The 19,789-nt window shown below is 43.7% G+C and overlaps 1 protein-coding gene across 2 annotated transcripts in view; it reads left to right on the top strand.

The window, feature by feature from the left end:
- The window catches only part of ODR4 (odr-4 GPCR localization factor homolog), a 122,582-nt gene that overhangs the window by 44,477 nt on the left and 58,316 nt on the right, over positions 1 to 19,789 (top strand). For both annotated transcript variants that reach the window (XM_083156750.1, XM_083156751.1), the window contains exons 10-12: positions 1,447 to 1,569; positions 18,235 to 18,319; positions 18,436 to 18,630. In XM_083156750.1, coding sequence (XP_083012876.1) covers positions 1,447 to 1,569; positions 18,235 to 18,319; positions 18,436 to 18,630 — 403 coding nt within the window. The remainder of the gene's footprint in view (positions 1 to 1,446; positions 1,570 to 18,234; positions 18,320 to 18,435; positions 18,631 to 19,789) is intronic.

Genomic DNA, 19,789 nt, shown 5'->3' with positions numbered 1-19,789 from the left:
ATAACCACCTATTTTTATATTCCTTCATTAATATCCAAAATCTGATTATAGAAATAAAGGAAAAAACAAAACAGTATAGGGACCAGGGTACCAGCTCATAATACCCCTAATCACAATCAAAAGTGATAACATATGTATAGTATTCGGGATACCCCAATCCGCTACTCAGATAAGCATATTTATATGTATCCTGATCAATATAAAGATAAATAAGCAGATAGTAAACGAGAGCAAGGGAAAAGAACAAAAAAAAATAGGGAAGTATAGAAGAGAAAAAGAGGCCTAGTACAGGTCGAAAAGAAATCAAAAGAAAAAACTAAAAACTCAGGCGGAGAAATAAATAAAGACATAAATAACTATTTCAAATTTCAGATAAACATAAATTATATTAGGCTATAGACTAAATGGTGGTGGGTCCTCACATTTCCCATACCTGGCAATTAAGCATCTTACTTCCCTCCCCGTTAAGTAACCTGCAACAGGGCATTACGTTATATGTGGCTATTTGTGCTGTGGTCCATGTCAGAAAGGGGGTGAAGGCTCTCCCCGTTAGCCCCTTCACACCCCCTGCTGGACAATCCCACAATCCCCACTCTGTGTTGTGTCCAACAGTAAAGGTGCCCACACACTAGAAAGATCTGCGATCATAAGATGTGCGCATAAATTAGCCTTGAAATCTTTTTTCCGTCCTGGACAAAAGATTTCAGGCAAGCACACATCTTTACCAAAGATTTTTCTTAAGATCCCGTGTGCGTTCCTATGGATCTTTTGTTAAATCTTCTGATCTTTTGTGCAGCACGTAAGATTAGAAGATTCAGCTAAAGATCCACGGGAGCGCGCATCGGACAAAAAAATAGTCCGATTTTCGACCGATTATCGGTAAACATTGAATGATATATCGGATGATTTATCGGAAATCGGCCAATCGCCCCAAAAATCGTTCTACTGTGTGGGCACCTAAAGGTGCCCACACACTAGAAAGATCTGCGATCGTAAGATGTGCGCATAAATTAGCCTTGAAATCTTTTTTCCGTCCTGGACAAAAGATTTCAGGCAAGCGCACATCTTTACCAAAGATTTTTCTTAAGATTCCGTGTGCGTTCCTATGGATCTTTTGGAAATCAGCCAATCGGCCCAAAAATTGTTCTAGTGTGTGGGCACCTTAAGAGTTCACAAAACTTATTGTCTCATGTCCAGGTGGGATCTTGTGTGAGAGATGGTCATGTTTGTTCATTCATAATGCTAATTACCCAGCAGACTGGTTTCCAAGCATATATCAGTCTATGTACACTATTCTAAATATAGTTAAAATAAGGAAATATACCTTAACAGTTAACCATAATTTTATAATTTTCTTTGTATTTTATTTTATATTATTATGTGCCATGCAAATGTGTTACTTGCATTTATATATTATTCCTTGTTTATTTGATTTCATAATTTCAGAATAGTTTGAACCGCTCAACAGCAATTGTCCAGGTCTTAAAGTCCTCTCTAAACATCAATGGAGTTGTAAAGTGTAGAGGGTATGTCTGCAACAACAAGCCAAAAGTAAAAGATGCTGTGCAGGTACATATTAGTTACATCAATCACTCTAGAACAGTGTTTTGCTACCACTAGTGTGCCGTGAGCAGTTCTCAAGTGTGCCGTCTGAACCAGAGATACATTTTCAACTCTACACCCTGGGGCCGGGGTGGATCAGTTGGTCATCAGTAAGTTGTTAGACAGTCATTAGGTCGACATGTGTCTAGGTGGACATGGTCATTAAGTCGACATGGGTTAGGTTGACTAAAAAAGGTCGGCATGTGGGCTTTCACTGTTTTTTAATCCGAATGTCGACATAGACACAGGTTAAAGTACACCGAGTCCCCGCGCATGGCTTTCTCTGCTTGGCATGCTTCGGGCTTGTTCCCTCGCTATGCTCGGCACACTATTTTACTCTCTCACCATGCCCTAGTGGATGTTAGGGCATAAAATACCGCCTGTCGGCACATGTCATATAAAAAAACAGTGAAAAACCCCATGTCGACCTTTTGACTGTCGACCTAACCCATGTCGACCTAATGACCCTGTAGAAGGTCTTGCATGTCCACCTAGACACATGTCAACCTAATGTTGTCTACCTAATGACTGTCTAACAACTTGCTAGTGACCCAATGATCGTAACCCCCTGGGGCAGTCCACTTTGAAAACAGTTGACATTGGCATAAAGCAGGGATAACCAACTCCAGTCTTCGAGAGCTACCAACAGTTAATGTTTCTTTTTCGTCCACTAGGGGGCACAGGAGTTCACGCTGGGTATGAGAGGTGAGGTAGCAGAGCGTGCACCAAAGGGTTACAAAAATGTACCCAGCATGCTCCCTGCCTCCCTTCTCCCTCATAACCCGCCCCCTGACCCTGGGTCACCAGTTTTTTCTTTGGTGCCAAGGAGAGAGCAGCACCATTATCGCGGCTGTTAGAACAGCCATGGGTTAGAGCTGCTGCGGCGGGTGCTCTTTTAGTGAATCACCGGCAGCGCAGCTCCATCACTCGGCGGCGGCGACGGCAGCGCTGGCGACTGGGCTGGGGACTTCCGTCGCGGGACCCTCTCTCGGAGGCTCCCGCATGCTGCACTCCGTCCCCGGGCAGGTAAGCGGCGGTCCCCTGCTTGCAGGGAGCCGCGTCTAGCAGCGATCCCCCCCCCCCGTTTGTATGGGAGTCAGCGGGGGGGCAGGCAGTGGGGGTCTGGACTGCTCCACCTTTCCACTAGATCACCAGGGACAATTAGTCAGGCTATGTCCCGGGGGTTGATGCCTGAGGGGGAGGTTAGACAGCCTGGGAACCTACAGCCATACACATTGCAAATGTTGTATATTGGGCCTGGTTAGTACTTGAGTGGGAGACCACATAGGAACACCAGGTGCTGTAGGTTAGTCCCTCCCCCACCCCTGGGGAAGTGCTGAGGCTTGCTCTCTGATTGCCCCAGGTGTCCCAGCTCCTCGTTAAGGTCCTAATCAGCAGCCATTCTGGCACTTGCTGGGTTTAGAGACGGAGGCTGCTGGGATTCTCCCCCACACCCTGCTCCTGGAAGCCTGGTGTGTGTGTAGTATTTCTCCTCTCCTGCTGCGGGCTGGATTGTTGAGCTCTGCTGATGTCTTCTTTCCAATATCATTGGAAGCTTAAAGACAGCCTGGGATCTACAGCTAATGCTGTATATTAAGCCTGGTTAGTACTTGAGTGGGTGACCACATAGGAACACCAGGTGATGTAGGATTGCCCCAGGTGTCCCAGCTCCTCATTAAGGTCCTAATCAGCAGCCATTCTGGCACTTGCTGAGTTTAGAGACGGAGGCTGCTGGGATTTTCCCCCACACCCTGCTCCTGGAGCCTGGTGTGTGTGTGGTATTTCTCCTCTCCTGCTGCTGGTTGGATTGTTGAGTTTTGCGGATGTCTTCTTTCCAATATCATTGGAAGCTTGAAGACAGCCTGGGATCTACAGCTAATGCTGTATATTGGGCCTGGTAAGTACTTGAGTGGGTGACCACATAGGAACACCAGGTGCTGTAGGAGTACGGAGGGTGTAATGGTTAGCATTACTGCCTCACAGCACTGAGGTCCTGGGTTCGATTCCCACCATGGTCCTAACTGTGCGGAGTTTGTATATTCTCCCCGTACTTGAGTGGGTTTCCTCCGGGTACTCCGATTTCCTCCCACAATCCAAAAAAAAAAATATATATATATATTTTTGCCCCAGGTGTCCCAGCTCCTCATTAAGGTCCTAATCAGCAGCCATTCTGGCACTTGCTGGGTTTAGAGATGGAGGCTGCTGGGATTCTCCCCCACACCCTGCTCCTGGAGCCTGGTGTTTGTGGTATTTATCCTCTCCTGCGGCTGGTACTCTGATGCTTTCTTCCTTCCAATATCATTGAAGAGATGAAAGTTTGAAACACTGTCACCATTCATAGTATTGGCTTTGCATATACGGTGTCTTCCTTTCAGCTTGCTGAATTGTTGAGTTTATCTGCCCATACCAAATGGCTTTGCTAAAGCTTTGTGGGTAAGGCTGCAAGTGTGTTGCTTGGGTGTCAGTGTTGTAACTGCTGGTGTTTTTTGTCCTTTATCATGGACAGTATGCCTAAGGCGAAACCTGGCAAGGAGACTCCATCTCCGATGCAGCGTACCTGTAGGGTATGTGTGGACATACTCTCTCAGCAGGAGGAGGATATCTGTTCCATGTGTTTGGCCCTTTAAACAGATCTTCTGCTGCCTTCACAGCAGGAACCGGCCTGGGCTTCGACCTTGACTCAGGTATTGACATATTGACCGCTTGTCAACTCCTTACCTCCTGCGCCCCTGCCCCCTGTGCCCATGCCCCCTGTGGCAGTGGCCAGCAACAATGTTGGGGCAGCTCCTGCTTATGTAGAGCCCCCTTGGTGGCAATCCTTTGCTCAATCTGTGCAGGGGTTGACGGCTACTCGGGCGGGCAGGGATTCCAGGAGGCAGTGTAGGCAGCAGAGTCCCGATGCGGGTTCTCCGCGTTCCGATTCGGATTCCAGCTCAGTGGCGGAATCCGCAGGGGCCGATGACACTTTGTCCTCAGCGGAGGTAGAGTCTCTGATGCAGGAGGTTAAGGCAGTCCTCCAGAGGGAGGATGAGGCTCCTGCCCCTAAAAGTAAAGACCTGCTTTTTAAGCGTCTTAAGAAAGTATCGGCCCAGCTCCCGCCTTCGGCCCTCATGGAGGATTTATTGGAGACTGCGTGGTCTCAACCGTTTAGAAAGTTCCAGCTTTCCAAGCGACTTACTACTTTTTAACCTGTTCCTCCCACAGAGAGGGCTAAGTGGGAAAATCCTCCCCTGGCGGATGATCATGTTGCGCGATTAGCTCGCGCTTCAGTACTGCCCATTTCGGATTCTTCATCTTTGAAGGACCCCTCTGAGAATTTCCTCAGGACTGCTTTTCACAGGCAGGGGCCATTGGGTGTACCACGCTTGCCGCGTCATGGGTGGCCAAGGCAGTGTCTGAGTGGGCGGGCAAGGTGGAGAGAGGTTTGTCCGACGGCACTAGTCCGTCCTCTAGATTTTCCTCATCCACTAAGGGAGCCAAGCCCTGCACCAAGCAGCCCTGGGCTACCAAACGTCCAGTGGCTAAACAGGTCAGGGAGGTGGTATCCAGGGGCTTATTTTTGCACGGGTCTTCCAAAGGACCCAGCGAAACGACAAGTGCTACAGCTTTCCATCTGCTCTCTTTTGGACTCGAACGTCATTGTTCCAGTTCCTCAGGAGCAGAGGGGTCAGGGGTTTTTCTCCACCCTATTCTTGATTCACAAACTGGATGGTTCTCACCGTCCTATCCTGAATCTGAAGTCGCTCACTATTTTTCTGCGAGTGCCGAAGTTTCGCATGGAGTCCCTGCGTTCGATCATTCTCTCACTGGAGCCAGGGGACTTCATGGCCTCGCTAGATATACTTCATATCCCCATTCGACAGGAACATCAGCACTTTGAGGTTCGCCCTTCGGGTCGAACACTTCCAGTTCAGGGCGCTACCTTTTGGTCTATCTACGGCTCCCAGGGTGTTCACCAAGGTGATGGCGGTCAGGGCTGCACACCTGCACCGGCTGGGGGTTCGGATGATTCCATACCTGGACGGCCCACTGATTTTGGCAAAGTCCCCAGACCTACTACGGAGTCATTTGCAGGTCGTGATTACACTTCTGTTATCTCACGGTTGGAGGATAACCTGGAAGAAATCGTTTCTTACTCCTTCCCAAAGGACACTTCACTTGGGAGCTCGGCTGGGCACTCAGTTGTAGAGAGTATATCTTCCAGAGGATAAGATCCACTCCCTTCAGAGGAAGATTCATTCCCTTATAGGTCACAGAAGGGTCTCAGTACACAAGTGTATGGTGGTGTCTTCGACATGGTAGAGTATACACAGTTTCACTCGCGCCCACTTCGGCTTTACATTCTCAGCCAGTGGACAGGAGATCATACTCGTCTAAGGAGTCAATTGATCACACTGCCCCGAAGGTTCGCCTGTCTCTCACATGGTGGTTAAAGACAGACAACTTGTCTCAGGGCCGCCCGTTTTGGATTCCAACCTGAGTCTTGCTTACCACGGATGCCAGCCTACGGGGCTGGGGAGCGGGTTGCAATTCTCAATCTTTTCAGGGTCGCTGGACGGCTCAGGAGAGTCGCCTTCCGATCAATCTCCTGGTATTGAGAGCAATCCTTCTGGCTCTTCAGAGGTTGGGGTCCCTCATCCGAGGGTGCCCTGTAAAGATCCGGTCCGACAGCACCACGCCTGTGGCCTTTATCAACAGGCAGGGCGGGACATGCAGCAAAGGAGCGATAAAAGTCTCCAAGATATTCAGGTGGGCGGAGAAGCAGATTGCTGCAATCTCTGCAGTCTTCATCCCAGGGGTTCTCAATTTTGAGGCAGACTTTTTAAGTCAGCAAGATAGTGTACGCATTCCCCCTGTTTCAACTCCTACTTCGCCTTCTGTGGAAGTTCAGGAAGGAGGGAGGAATGATGATCCTAGTGGCCCCAGATTGGCCCCGTCGAGGTTGGTACGCGGATCTATGGAACCTGTTGGTAGCCTCTCCTCTGAGTCTACCTCTGCGTCCAGACCTAATTTCACAGGGGCCATTCTGACACCTGGACTTGAGTCACCTGGCTTTGACAGGCTGGCTGTTGAGGTGTCCCTCTTTAGAAGTTTTCCGGGCACTTCAATCGTCTCCTTTCGAGCCTCTGGAGGAGGTGGATCTGAAATCCTGGAAGGTGGCTTCTTGTTGGCTATTTCCTCAGCACGAAGGGGGTCTGACATGAGTGCATTATCATGGAAACCGTCTTTTCTGGTATTTCACCCGGACAGGGCGGTTCTTTGTACCAAACTGGATTTTCATCCAAAGGTGGTGTCTGAGTTTCACCTTAACCAGGAAATAGTGGTGCCTTCTTTTCCAGGTTCTTCTGAAGCTGAAGCTTCTCTTGATGTAGTCCGTGCGTTGCAGATTTATCATCGCAGGACTAAGTCAACTTGTAAGTCGGGTTCACTGTTTGTGTTTTATGGGGCCAATAAGAGGGGCTGGCCCGCTTCCAAACAGTCCTTGGCGAGATGGCTCAGATCAGTGGTTCGCCACGCATATCTTTCTGCACTGATTACTCCCCCGGAGGGGATTACTGCACATTCTACCAGGTCTGTGGGTACATCCTGGGCCGCTAATCGAGGCGCCTCGGCTGAAAAGCTCTGTAAGGCGGCTACTTGGTCCTCTTCCCAGACCTTTATCAAGTTTTATGCATTTGATACCTTTGCATCGGCTAATGCACAGTTTGGTAGACATGTGCTTTCCGCAGTCCAGGAGCGTCCCCCACCCATGAGGGGACAGCTTTAGGACGTCCCAGCGTGAACTCCTGTGCCCCCTAGTGGACGAAAAAGAAAATAGGATTTATGGTCTTACCTTGATAAATCCCTTTCTTTGAGTCCATAGGGGGCACAGGACGCCCTCCCAGACGCACCTGGTAGCGGGGCTTCCTATGTAGGAAAGTTCCATGGCTTTAGGGCCTGTATGCTATGTGGGTGTGCGTTTGCTCTTCCTTCTTCTCTGGCTCTGCTCCTACCTTGGGCTTGCTAACGAAACTGGTGACCCAGGGTCAGGGGGCGGGTTATGAGGGAGAAGGGAGGCAGGGAGCATGCTGGGTACATTTTTGTAACCCTTTGGTGCACGCTCTGCTACCTCACCTCTCATACCCAGCGTGAACTCCTGTGCCCCCTATGGACTCAAAGAAAGGGATTTATCAAGGTAAGACCATAAATCCTATTTTTCCAGGTCTCCTCACAGAATCATAAGTGAAGTAATTACCTCCACCTGTGGATCAGTTATAATGTGTCAGTCAGTAATGAGTGCATCTGTGTACCTGTGAGGTGATCTAGAAAATGTGAACTGTTGGTAGCTCTCGAGGACTGGAGTTGGCTACCACTGGCATAAAGTTTCTCCTGTGTTCTGCAATCAGTTAAGGCTGGCACAGACTCTGTGCTGTACTTTACAGGGTTCATGTGTTTTTTTTAGTTTATGTGGGGGAAAACTTGTTTGTATTCCTATGGGCGCCAATGTCTGTGTATTTTTCCCCGTGGGGGGACTGATGGTGTGCCTTGTTAATTTTAAAATCTTGTTTAATGTGCCACGAGTTGAATAAAGATGAAATCTCTGCTCTAGAAGCTGAAGGGCATAATGATTGTTCTGTGTATGATTGAAGTGTTTGATGTTAATAGTTAGATAAATTTGTATTCAAGCATTTTCATGTGCTATCAGAACATATAAAAAAAATTCTTTGCAGTTTTTATTTAACATAGTCTTCAAAACAGTTCCCATTTCTATGGTGGTATTCATTGCCGCCAGGGAGGGGGTTTTTGCGGCAAAGATGGCTTGTTTTCGACAAGGATCGCCAAAAACAAGCCATTCTCGCCATCAAACCCCCTCGCTAGCCACTCGCTGTATTCAATGTTCTGGGAAAATCTTCACCCTCAGAGGACGGCGTGGATTCCCTTAAACGTTGAGAGTCGCCGCAAATACAGCGCTGCATTTTGTGGTGAGCCCACCATTTTGATGGCCGCACTCGCCATTTCCACCTAGCTGAAAAGAACCAGCGAGGTGGAAACTGTGAGTGAAGGAGGGTGGGTTGAATACTGAGGGCGAGCTATGATGTTGAGCTACCTGCACTGCTTGCCGTCATAGCTCGCCGTCAGGGAATTGAATATACCCCTTAATGGTAGAAATCCAGTCAAATTTTTTTAAATAGCTTGTTTATATTCATAATTAAGAGCATGTACAATAATTCTGTGTTCCTGAAGGTATGCAACCAGTATGTTAGAATGCACTCATAGAACTTTTACAGCAATTTTTACAAAAATGTTAGACCTCTAATGAAATGCACAAAATTAACTGAAATGAACAATAATGGCATATAAATGAGTGATGTAAGAAAATTATGTTTATTTACTTCCAAAAACAACAGATAGATAGATAGATAGATAGATAGATAAGATTTTTCCATGGAATAAACATTTTAACAACAAATTTAACTACAGTGGCATAATAAATAACAAAACTGGGTTCAGACTTGAGACACGTGCATTTAGTGTCTCTTAAGTTTACAAGGTTGAGTATCCCATATCCCATATCCAAAATGCTCGGGACCAGAAGAATTTTTTATAACGGATTGTTCCGTATTTTGGAATATTTTTATATTTCAATGAGGTAGCTTGAGGTATTTTGAATTTATGTTGTATAGGCACATCAAACACATGAAATACACACACATATTTTGTATGTGCATGAAACAAAGTTTGTGTCCAATCTCAGGCACTGAATTTGAATGCCAAGCAATCATGTCCTTGCTCATATTTAGTGCTAGTTACATATCATGTCCCCAGTAGTGCAGTAGTTACAGATGTACTTAGTAGGTTTTTAGCAAAAAAAAAAAAACAAGTGTTCGAGATTATGGTATTCAGAATAATTTGGATTAAGGGATACTCAACCTGTAATTATTTTTTTTTACATTATTGACCAAGATGATGTTGCTACAGAGCATGGCATACATTGTACCATTATACAAGATTGTTTCAGTAAAATTTTAGGAATATTATCGACTTCAGATAACAATCATTTTCACTTTCATAAGACAATGTTGAACTATCCCCCCTACCACATATCCTACTCTGTTGTCTGTTTGTTTGTCCGGTATGCATTTGGACAATGTTGGACTGATTTGGAAGAAACCAAAGCGAGGTGGCTTGATTGGGTCCAGTTTAGGTGCACTAAGACCCCCAATTACGACCAGCATCTGGGTCCAGGGGGCCCAAAAAGGGGTCCCGCCACTACACAAAGTGGGTCAGGGAAGCAAGATATGGCATGACATAAAAGTTGCATAATATAAAGGGGGTGGAGGACATGTGGTCAGATCCGGGAGGTTTATGAATTTGGATGATAATCTCAGAGAGGAATGCTGCAAAGAGGGATGGCAAATGGTCTGGGATGCCAATTGGAGTGGCCAGGACCTCTGTCCGATATCACGTTAGTGTACGCTGGGCAGAACTTTGACCTGGGGAGTGTGTTATGGGCCTTCTACTAGATGGATTTTGATGGAAATTTCACAGACTGATGACGAATGATCAGGGATGCCTAACTAAGTGCTTGGGTTCCTGGTGTGACTTCTACCAAAAAAAATTACAATATACAAAAAAATACAAAATTAATAAAATAATAAACAAATTACAAACTTCCAAAAATACCCCCCCCCCCCCCCCCCCCCCCCCCCAAAAATGACAAAATGCTACAGATACAGAAAAAGAGCAAAGGGCGTTAAAAAAAAAAAGAAAAGAAAAAAAATGGAAAAAAAGTTGCAATAAACCCCAACACAACCCAAAAAACAAAGGGGTTGGATTTTAGGTGGGCTGACTGCAGAGATGGGTAGATGTATAAGCGATTAAAGGCCTTATTCTGACCTGATTGCTACTGTGTGAAATTGCAGAGGTCTGCGATCAGTTAGCCGCCATTCCTGACAGAGTGAAATCTTGCCCCATGAAAGACTATAAATGACTTGCAATTTGATCGCTGTTCAGCAAATCCGTTCACAACTCACTCACCATCAAATGATTTTTCCAGTTTGTGCATGTGTGCGAAACTCTGACCCTTCCACAACTCTGCGACAGAGATAGGCTGATTGAGGCTGGAGCTGACATCACAAACTGTCCCTGAAAATACATTGCCTGGGCATGTCTGTGTTTTTCCTGACACTCCCCAAAAACATCACGTTTCCATCCACAAACAGCAACTTCCTGTCAAACTGTGGCTGGGTTGCGATTAAAAAAAGAATGGCAATAAGCCAGGTCACTGACATACGGATGCGGAGTGGTGGTGCGTCATCGGGGGCAAGGGATTAGGTAGCACTTTTGAGGCTGATGCTATTTCCAAGAGCTGCCTCCTCCACCTGAGCCACTTAACATGGGTTAACCGTTCACACTGCACAGCAACCCAGGTCAGAGCCATGTTCAATCCCGGTTGTAACCAGGGTTGAAATTTGGTCAGTGGTGCTTTCAAACTGCAGATCAACCTGGGTTGTCACTGTATTAACCAGAGTTGCTTTGGTGGTCTGAAAGGGGTATTCATTATTTTTTGCTCAGTATGCACTAAGAAGGAGCGGGAAAGGGGACCACAATTAAATTGCTAAAACATTCAGAGAAATGAGTTAGATACAAGTACATTTAAAGAGAAGAGCGTCATCAAATAAGGAGGAGTGCTTGTAACACCATTAACAGAATTATTTAACCAGGTGCTAGCTTTAGGAAAATTCCAGAGGACTGGAAAATATCACAGGTTGTCCCATTACACAAAACTCCAAGCAAAGAAAAGACAAGCAACTACTGGCCAATGAGCCTCACATCAGCGTAGGAACATTGATGGATACACTGTTAAAAGTTATAATTGTGGAATATCTCAAATCCAGCGATTTTACATGTTCTGAAAAATCTTGATTACTGTTTTTGACTGTGACTAAAATAATAGATGAAGGAGAGGATGTCGATAACATATCTAGGCTTTAGTAAGGCTTTTTACATGGTCCTACATCTCAAGACTGCTAAATAAACTCCAAAGTGTGGCTTTGGATTTTAAATGGATAAGAACTTGGTTGCAGGATAGGAAACAGAGTTATAACAAACACAAGACCACCCTAGGGTGGTCAGATGGGCACTGCCGTGGGGTGTGAGGTCAAAATAGAGCTGCTACTTGAGGGACTGAGTAGGTCCCTAAATATAGAAAAAAAGGGGGAGCAAAGGAAAGTAGCGCTCACCAATGAGGAATTAAGTAAAAAACATTTAATGTACATAAAGGTAACAATAAAAACTACATAGACATATAATGAATATAAAAACTCTCATATACGGCCCTTTATAAGCCACTGTGTGGGTGATGGTTAGGATCCGCTCCTATAATACCGCCTAGATGGTGTATCAATTTGGGGGTGCAGTTCTTGTGGGGGAGTAATGGGTTAGCTTTCCACTGGATTCAAAAAGGTATTTTGGAGGTAGATATAATTACCACTGTGTGTTAGCTGTGATCTCCGTTGGGTGAGGTAGATGACGTTTCATTGCTTATGGCGGAAGAAGAAAAAGTCTCCCAATGGCAAAAGAAGTCTACCACATTGTGTCATTTCCAGTTCCATCTGCAGCGTCATCAGCGTCTACTCGTGCTTTTGCCCAACCAGCAATTCACTGAGAGCTACCTGTGAACATCTGCCCCGCACTGACATGGGTGGAAGAAGCATTAATCCTACAGGCGTTAGCGGGAACTCCGGAGACAATAAACAGCCAGCGGCCAGACAAAGACGGACCTGATTCCTGACCATATACTAGTCCATGGCTACTCCTTAATATTAGGACATGCATACCGCTTACTTCCACTCATAAGTACTGTGGAAATTTCAAATTGAGAGGAGGGGTACTTATAAATGAAAAGCCTAATCAAGGGGTATGGGAGAGAAAAAAGGTTGGGAACCACTGCTCTAGGGGAAGCTTTTTCAAGGATAAGTAAGAAACAGAGTTGTAGTAAATGAAAGGCCAGATTAAGGGCATAATGGGCCTGGAGCTAAAATGTTCAAGGTTCTATTATGAGAAGTGGAGTTGTGTAGAACCCAGACACTATATGTAGGCGGGTAGAACCCATACCGGGCTGGTAGAACCAATACACTATATGCCCCAATGTCTCCCTAAATATATGAAAGATAAAAAAAAATGCATAAATGTGTCCGACAAAAATGTAATTTTAATACTTATGATTTATAGCTAACCATGTGGCCAGCAGGTGCTCATCGTGAGGTCATGACGATGGCCCTATTTTTATGTGGAATCTTGGAGTTGCAGCTCTATCTGCCCCATTGTTAATCTGGCCTTAAGTAAATGGAGTGAAGTCTACAGAGGGTAGGTTAGAAGTGGTGTACCCCAGGGATCTGTATTTTGTCCAATGATTTTTTTTTTATTTTAGTTAGAGACATAGCAGATGGTATGGAAGGGAAAGTATCCAATAGGGTAGACACACCACAAGGTGTGAAACAAATGATTGAGTATATAGGCAGACTAGAGAGATGGTCCACAATGCTCTACAGTTTAATGTCACAAAAATTATAAATCATGCACTTCATTCTAAAAACAGCCAAAAATTGTATCCCTGTTTACCAAGACAACACATTTAATTTACACTAGCCCACCACATAGCTGTGTTTACTGGGTCATTTACTAGGAAAAACTCCCTTTGCTCAACAGACCTTCAAAAGTATGTTGTTCCTGTAAATAATGAGATTATGTACAATTCAAAGATTGCTCGCACCAAGGACTTCACTAGGATAGATGGAAAAAGTCATACAACCAGAAACAGCCGGAGTCTTTTAGCAATGTTAACAGATAAGATTTTTTTCTGCACTACTAATAGTGTGTACACATGGTTAGATTTGGCTTCCGATGTTCCCGATATAGGCCAAATCGCATTGTTTTTTAGGCTTGCGAGCCCGATGCACTGCCGATGCGTGCTCCTGTGTGAGCGCATATCGGAAGCCAGATAGAGAGGGCAGGCAACACTATATAGTGCAGATCTGCACTATATAGTGTAAATTGTGCCCCTCTGGCATGCCGTGAGATGTGAGTCCTGATGCGATTTGATCGCGTCGGGACTCGCATCTCACGGCAGCATCTGCCGGGTGTACACACTATAAAACTGTGCTTTATTTAAAAGGAATCACTTTCAATATCCATATATAGAACTCACGCTTTATTTTATTAGAGGGGCACTTTAGATGGCATACATAGGGTTGACTGGCAGACAGGATGCCAGTGGTCAGAAATCCAACACTGACACCCCAATAGAGGGAATCCCAACAGGGGTCAGGTTCGTATACTTACCTCCCCACAGCCTAATCCTAAACCACCACCACCACACCTTCCAATGCCTGTACATGAAGCTTAAACCACCATCTATACCTCAACACTGTGGTATACCATAAAAAGAGTAAATGTCTAGCAGTTGCAAGTAAAACAAAGCAAGCCAAGCTTTGAAAGTAGAAATAATTTAGAAAATACTTGGTAACTGCGCAAAACATATTAAACTGCTTGTTATTAAGTGATGACACAAGGCTAAACTATCTTAAAATATATATTTTCATCTATTAAAATGAAACATCAAGTAGTAAAAACTGGATGTATTTTCTGATACTTTTATACGTGTGTGTGTGTGTGTGTACAAGAAACTCCCCAAGTGGGGAAAACAGCACTCACCAGACTTAAGTATAGTGTTATTAAGGTTCAAAGTCCCGATGGTTTAATAATGTACAAGCTTACCGACGTTTCGGTCCCTCAGGACCATTCTCAAGGCAGCAGGGTACAGTCAGATATCAACAACAGCAGTAGATGTGGAACAGGGACGTGTGTGTGTGTATATATAAAAAGTTTTCTTGCACCATATTGGAAGTATGCAGTCTCTGCCACCTCACATTGCTATATATATATATATATATATATATATATATATATATATATATATATATATATATATATATATATATATATGTATGTATGATATATATATATATATATATATATATATATATATATATATATATATATATATATATATATATATATATATATATATATATATATATATATACACACACACATACAAATACAGGGGGCCCAGCACTCACTACAACAAACTAACTCACCTTAACATTCAAATAATCAATTAGATAAATGGACTTTTAGTTCATGAATTGATCAATGCATTTAAGCTTGCAGCCCATCGCCAAGGAACCCCATTTCACTGCAAGTCCTACACTAACAACTGGTTTTCTAAGGAACCTCAGTGGCGCACGCAGGGGGGGTTTCTGAGTACCTAGAAACCCCCCTAGGTGTCTAAGGGCCATAGGCTGAAAGCTGAGGGTCCCCTCTTTCCATGGGTACAAGAATTTAAAAAATCAGCCCTTGGGAACCGGAGATATCTGACTTCAAAGCTGTGATCCCCATCCAAGACTGTTAATTGCTCTTCCCTGTCAGATATTTCAGGTTCCATCTGACTAGAGTTTTTCTGAGGGTATATTAAAAAAGCTGGGACTCTCTGCTTTTGACAGACACTAGTAGCTTGTCTCTACTGTTCCCAGAACCAGAGATATCAGCCTTCCAGCATCTGCTCTAGCTCCACACACCTGGTATGTAGTTTTATATTCTCATTGGCAGATTGCTCTGCCTGCTGAACTTTGATCCCCTAGTCCCCAATACCATTTGGTAGGTGGGATTCTCTCGTTTTTAATTCCATTAAAAGCTAAGAAATCTAGTTCCGGGAACTGGAGAGATCTGCAGTCAAGCAAGCTGTCCTCCCACCAGAAAATTATGAATAATAAGCCCACTCCACTATACACCCCTCCTCTGCATATTAAACGTCCTCTACCACCCTGGAAGTTATGTATCAGGGCCCCTTCATTCAGCCCAATGCCCCCTTCTCCCACCATCTTTGCAGTAAAGGGGTAATTAGTGGAAATTACTGATTCAGGCCCTACATGCTGAACGGTTGATATAATACCCCCTACCACCCACGGGACATCAAAGCTTCCCCCACCCCTAACGCTAGAGGATCGGTAGGGGCCCCAATACATTGGGCATCACTGCTGTTGATGCCCCTGTATGTGTGTATGTATATATATATATATATATATATATATATATATATATATATATATATATATATGTATGTATATATTATTATTTATATACATTTGGTCTATCTATAATACTTTAACTGACCCGGCATATACTGGGTCACCTAAGTGTCCGTCTCCGTGCTTTGGTCCGCCCCACTGGAAACCCCCTTCTGAATATCCTGCGTTTGCCCCTGAACCTGGCAACTGCCTACACATCATAGCTAAAATGAACATGTGCTTTTTCTTGGGTTAAAGCTCAACTGCCAAGTACCTTTATGGCTTTTAAAGGTGAGACAATCCCAAACACAGCACCTGAATTAGTATTAAAGGGGCAGCTGTCACAAGTTTCAGGTAAATTAGCTTATCTAGGGTGCATGAGAAAGCTATGACCACATTAACAGAGGTTAATTAAAAATCAACCCAAATATATATTTGAATGTTAAGGTGAGTTAGTTTGTTTTAGTGAGTGCTGGACAAACACTAGAGTGTGTGGTCACAGGCCACTGCACCCCAACCTGGGAAGTGTGGGTGCTGTTTGCACCCCATTCGTAGGAATGGCGAATATGTTGGTACTTCTGTATCTATATATATTTGGGTTGATTTTTAATTAACCTCTGTTACTGTGGTCATGCATGGCTACACTAGTGAAAAAGTTGTGTTAGTTTAGCACGCTGTTTAGTTAGTAAAGATAGCAAACCTGTGTTAAGGTTCAATACAATCCGTGTATAAGTTCCACTACAGTTCTGTTAGCGCACGATCCTGGAAATGTGATAAGGGTGCATTCAAGTCCACATAGGCTTATATACTTAGTAGCTGAGGTATACGGCTCGTATTCAGAAAATGCTAGACAGATCAAAGGTCTAAACGGGGTACCTCCAATAGGCATCCCAGACCGTTTGCCATTCCTCTATGAAGTTCTCTTCCAAATACGTCCAGCTGAAGGCCCTGAACATGCTCCCCATGCCCATAGTGTGCCCAGCATACAACTCTCTCTGGTCGGCTCCCAGATCTGACCACATTATTTTTCTTAAACACAATGTTCTCTACCCCCTCTGTGTAAGGCAAATTTACCATATCTTGCTTTCCTCAAGCCACCTCACATTGGTTTCATCCAAATAAGTCCAACAGTGTCTGAATGCATACCGGACAAGCAAACAGACAACAAATCTGTAAGAGATAACAGATGACAAATTTGTAAGAGATCATGGCTCTGGGGACCCTGCTCCTCCCACTATATAACTCTCAATAAGTCTGTGGCTTCCTACTACCTTCATTCCCCTCCTCACATCGTGTGTTTCCACTGTCACATGCATCCCTGTCCTCACTAACACATCCCTCATCTCCTGATATACTCTGCGCTGCTGGGGACCCTGCTCCTCCCACTATATATAGAAATCGTAATTCCTACACCACTCACCTGATTTAGATGCACAAACCCTCAAATTAAAGCTGGGGGCTGCAGTTAAAGGGGGTGTATAGAGCCCAAAATATGAGAATTGTGTTGATGTCCAAATATTTATGACCTGGGTCCTGACTGTATTTCTCAATCTGTGACTTCCTGCTGCCTCCATTCCCATCCTCAAAGCATGTCACTGCTACTATCACATTTTTTTAATTTATTTACAGTTTCTTATAGAGGAGCATATTATGTTGCCCTGTCCGCACTGATGCATCATGCATTTAATCTGTGCTGCTGGGGACCCTGCTCCTCCCACTATATAACTCTTGATCTGTGGCTTTCTGCTGCCTCCATTCCCCTCTTTGGTGTTGCACAGGTTTTTATCTTGATTCTCTGACCTACTTTATGTATTTGCCAGACCGCTTTTTGGGCCCCTGCCCTCACAAGGTCGAGATTGGGTGTTTTAGTGGCTATGAACCTAATCTGGAGCCAATCAAGACAGTTTAAGTTAGTTTCATCCAAATCAGTCCAACAGTGTCCAAATGCATACCGGACAAACAAACAAACAGACATCTAACAGCCGACAAATATGTAAGAGATCATGTTGTCAGCAGCATTGCTAGTTCTGAATACTGCAGAGCTTTTCAATGTGCTAGCTTGTATGGACAATGTAGCTGTTCAAAGAGGAGATCTTTAAATGTGGAAATCAGCAGTGGACAGAGCTTGAGGTGGCAGAAGTAAAGGTGCCCATACATGTCCCGATGCAGGCATGCATTTTCAGCTTAACTAGCACGCATTGCATTGCATGCAATGCGATGCGATAAAAAGCCAGTACAAAAAGTATGTGCAGCACATACTTTTTGTACTGTGCGATGAAGTGCCGCGGGAGCGCGCACTTCAAAGCACAGATCGCACCGCCCGCATCGGGACATGTGTGGGCACCTTAAGTCTTAGATATGCTAAATACATTTGGGATTTCAGATCAGATTTTCAGATATGTGAGATTCAACCTGACCTAACAATTAATGATAAATTGATATAATTACATTTTTAATAGTAATTTTTTTTTAAATTATATTAATTTCAATCTGCTTTTTTGTCCTTTGTATTGTTTTATAGGCTATAAAAAGGGATATTCTTAATACCATATCAGACCGTTGTGAAATACTGCTTGAAGATATTATGCTTAATGGTTCACAATGTGGTAAGCATTTGACATGATAATTAAGACACATATTTTGCATAGGTTAAATTAATATGCTTTATTCCTTCTTGTTATTAATACCTGAACTTTGTGATTGGCAAAAATCTATTTTCTAGAAAATGAGGAATCGCGTCTACTTCCCCAGCGTTTGTTTATTCCCATTCCTGGCTCAAGCACAATGCTTTGTGACTATGTTTTTGGTGATGAAACTGAGGAAGATTTAAAGAATCATTTCCTTGAGATGTTGGATCAAGAAGTGCAGTATGGAGCTTTAGATTTTCCAGAGGAGCAACATATTACAGACAAAAATGGTATGTAACTACAGCTGATGTATTATAAATAAAGAAAACTAATGTTTGTAAAATTGGCAACCACTATTACCTACAGGTTTTTAATCCAGTATCTGCCTCCTCAATTTCCACTTGTGGTTTCTAAGCATGAGAAGGACAACAAATGGAATACAAAACCTCTACACAATTTTAGCTTTACCTTCAATGCTGACATAAAATTGAGCTTATTTGTATATATAAGTTTTTTGTTTTTGTAACCTTTAAGTGCATGACTCATTATCATTTTGTCTTCATGCTAGTTTTACTGGGCGCACGTAAGCCCCACGTATAATCTCTGTCAGAGGGCCCACGCACTGGCTGCCTACCCCCAGATTCCAGAAACCACAAACATGTGAACGCAAGTGAATATTTAACATCTAAGCAACGCTGGTGTTATATATTAGAACAACTTAACACGCACTAACTAATTCCTGACCACAGAGCCCTACTGGCCTGGTCATAACAAATCCACATTTGTATTTATAGTATAGTTTGTTGGATATAAAATAATAATAATAATAAAAAAATGTATGTATACTTATTTGATAACATATTTATTAGGGTGTTTTTTACTTTTCACATTCCTTTGTTGTTATTTTTTATTTTATTAACTGTTAGCAGGTAGCATATTGCCATTTACAGTATGAAGGGAAGTGCTTTTCCATTTAAGTAGCCATATTGTTACTGACTATATTGCAGAAATAGGCTGACCCAATGTTGCCACTAGAGATTAGTCATTTCAACTTTTTGTCCTGCATGATGTCCAATTAAGACATTGTTCTAAAGATGTGGGGGGTAATATTGTTACAGTGAAATGTCAGGATAACTGAATAATGTTTCCTTCATGACTCTTAATAGACAATTTAAAAATGGCTATTCATTGCTAAGGTTGTCTTCATATTTCTGTTATTTTTGACGATCACTCATATATTTACGCTTCAGAATTTCATTTTCTGTACATAATAACAAAGCCTTTGCTGAATGTATCACATAAATAAGGTAGTGTACCCTGCTGCCATGCGGGGACATATGCCAAGTGGATTGTGCGCCCATTTATAGAGCATATATTGCAAGCTGTCATACTGCTCATGGTCCAGAACCAAACATACGCAAGTGTGTACACTTCGGAGACTATGCAAGT

Source organism: Crinia signifera, chromosome 8, assembly GCF_055691185.1.
Source record: "Crinia signifera chromosome 8, ASM5569118v1, whole genome shotgun sequence".
Taxonomy (NCBI): Eukaryota; Metazoa; Chordata; class Amphibia; order Anura; family Myobatrachidae; genus Crinia; species Crinia signifera.
The sequence above is the reverse complement of the archived record's forward strand: the minus strand, read 5'-3'. Positions and strand labels throughout refer to the sequence as shown.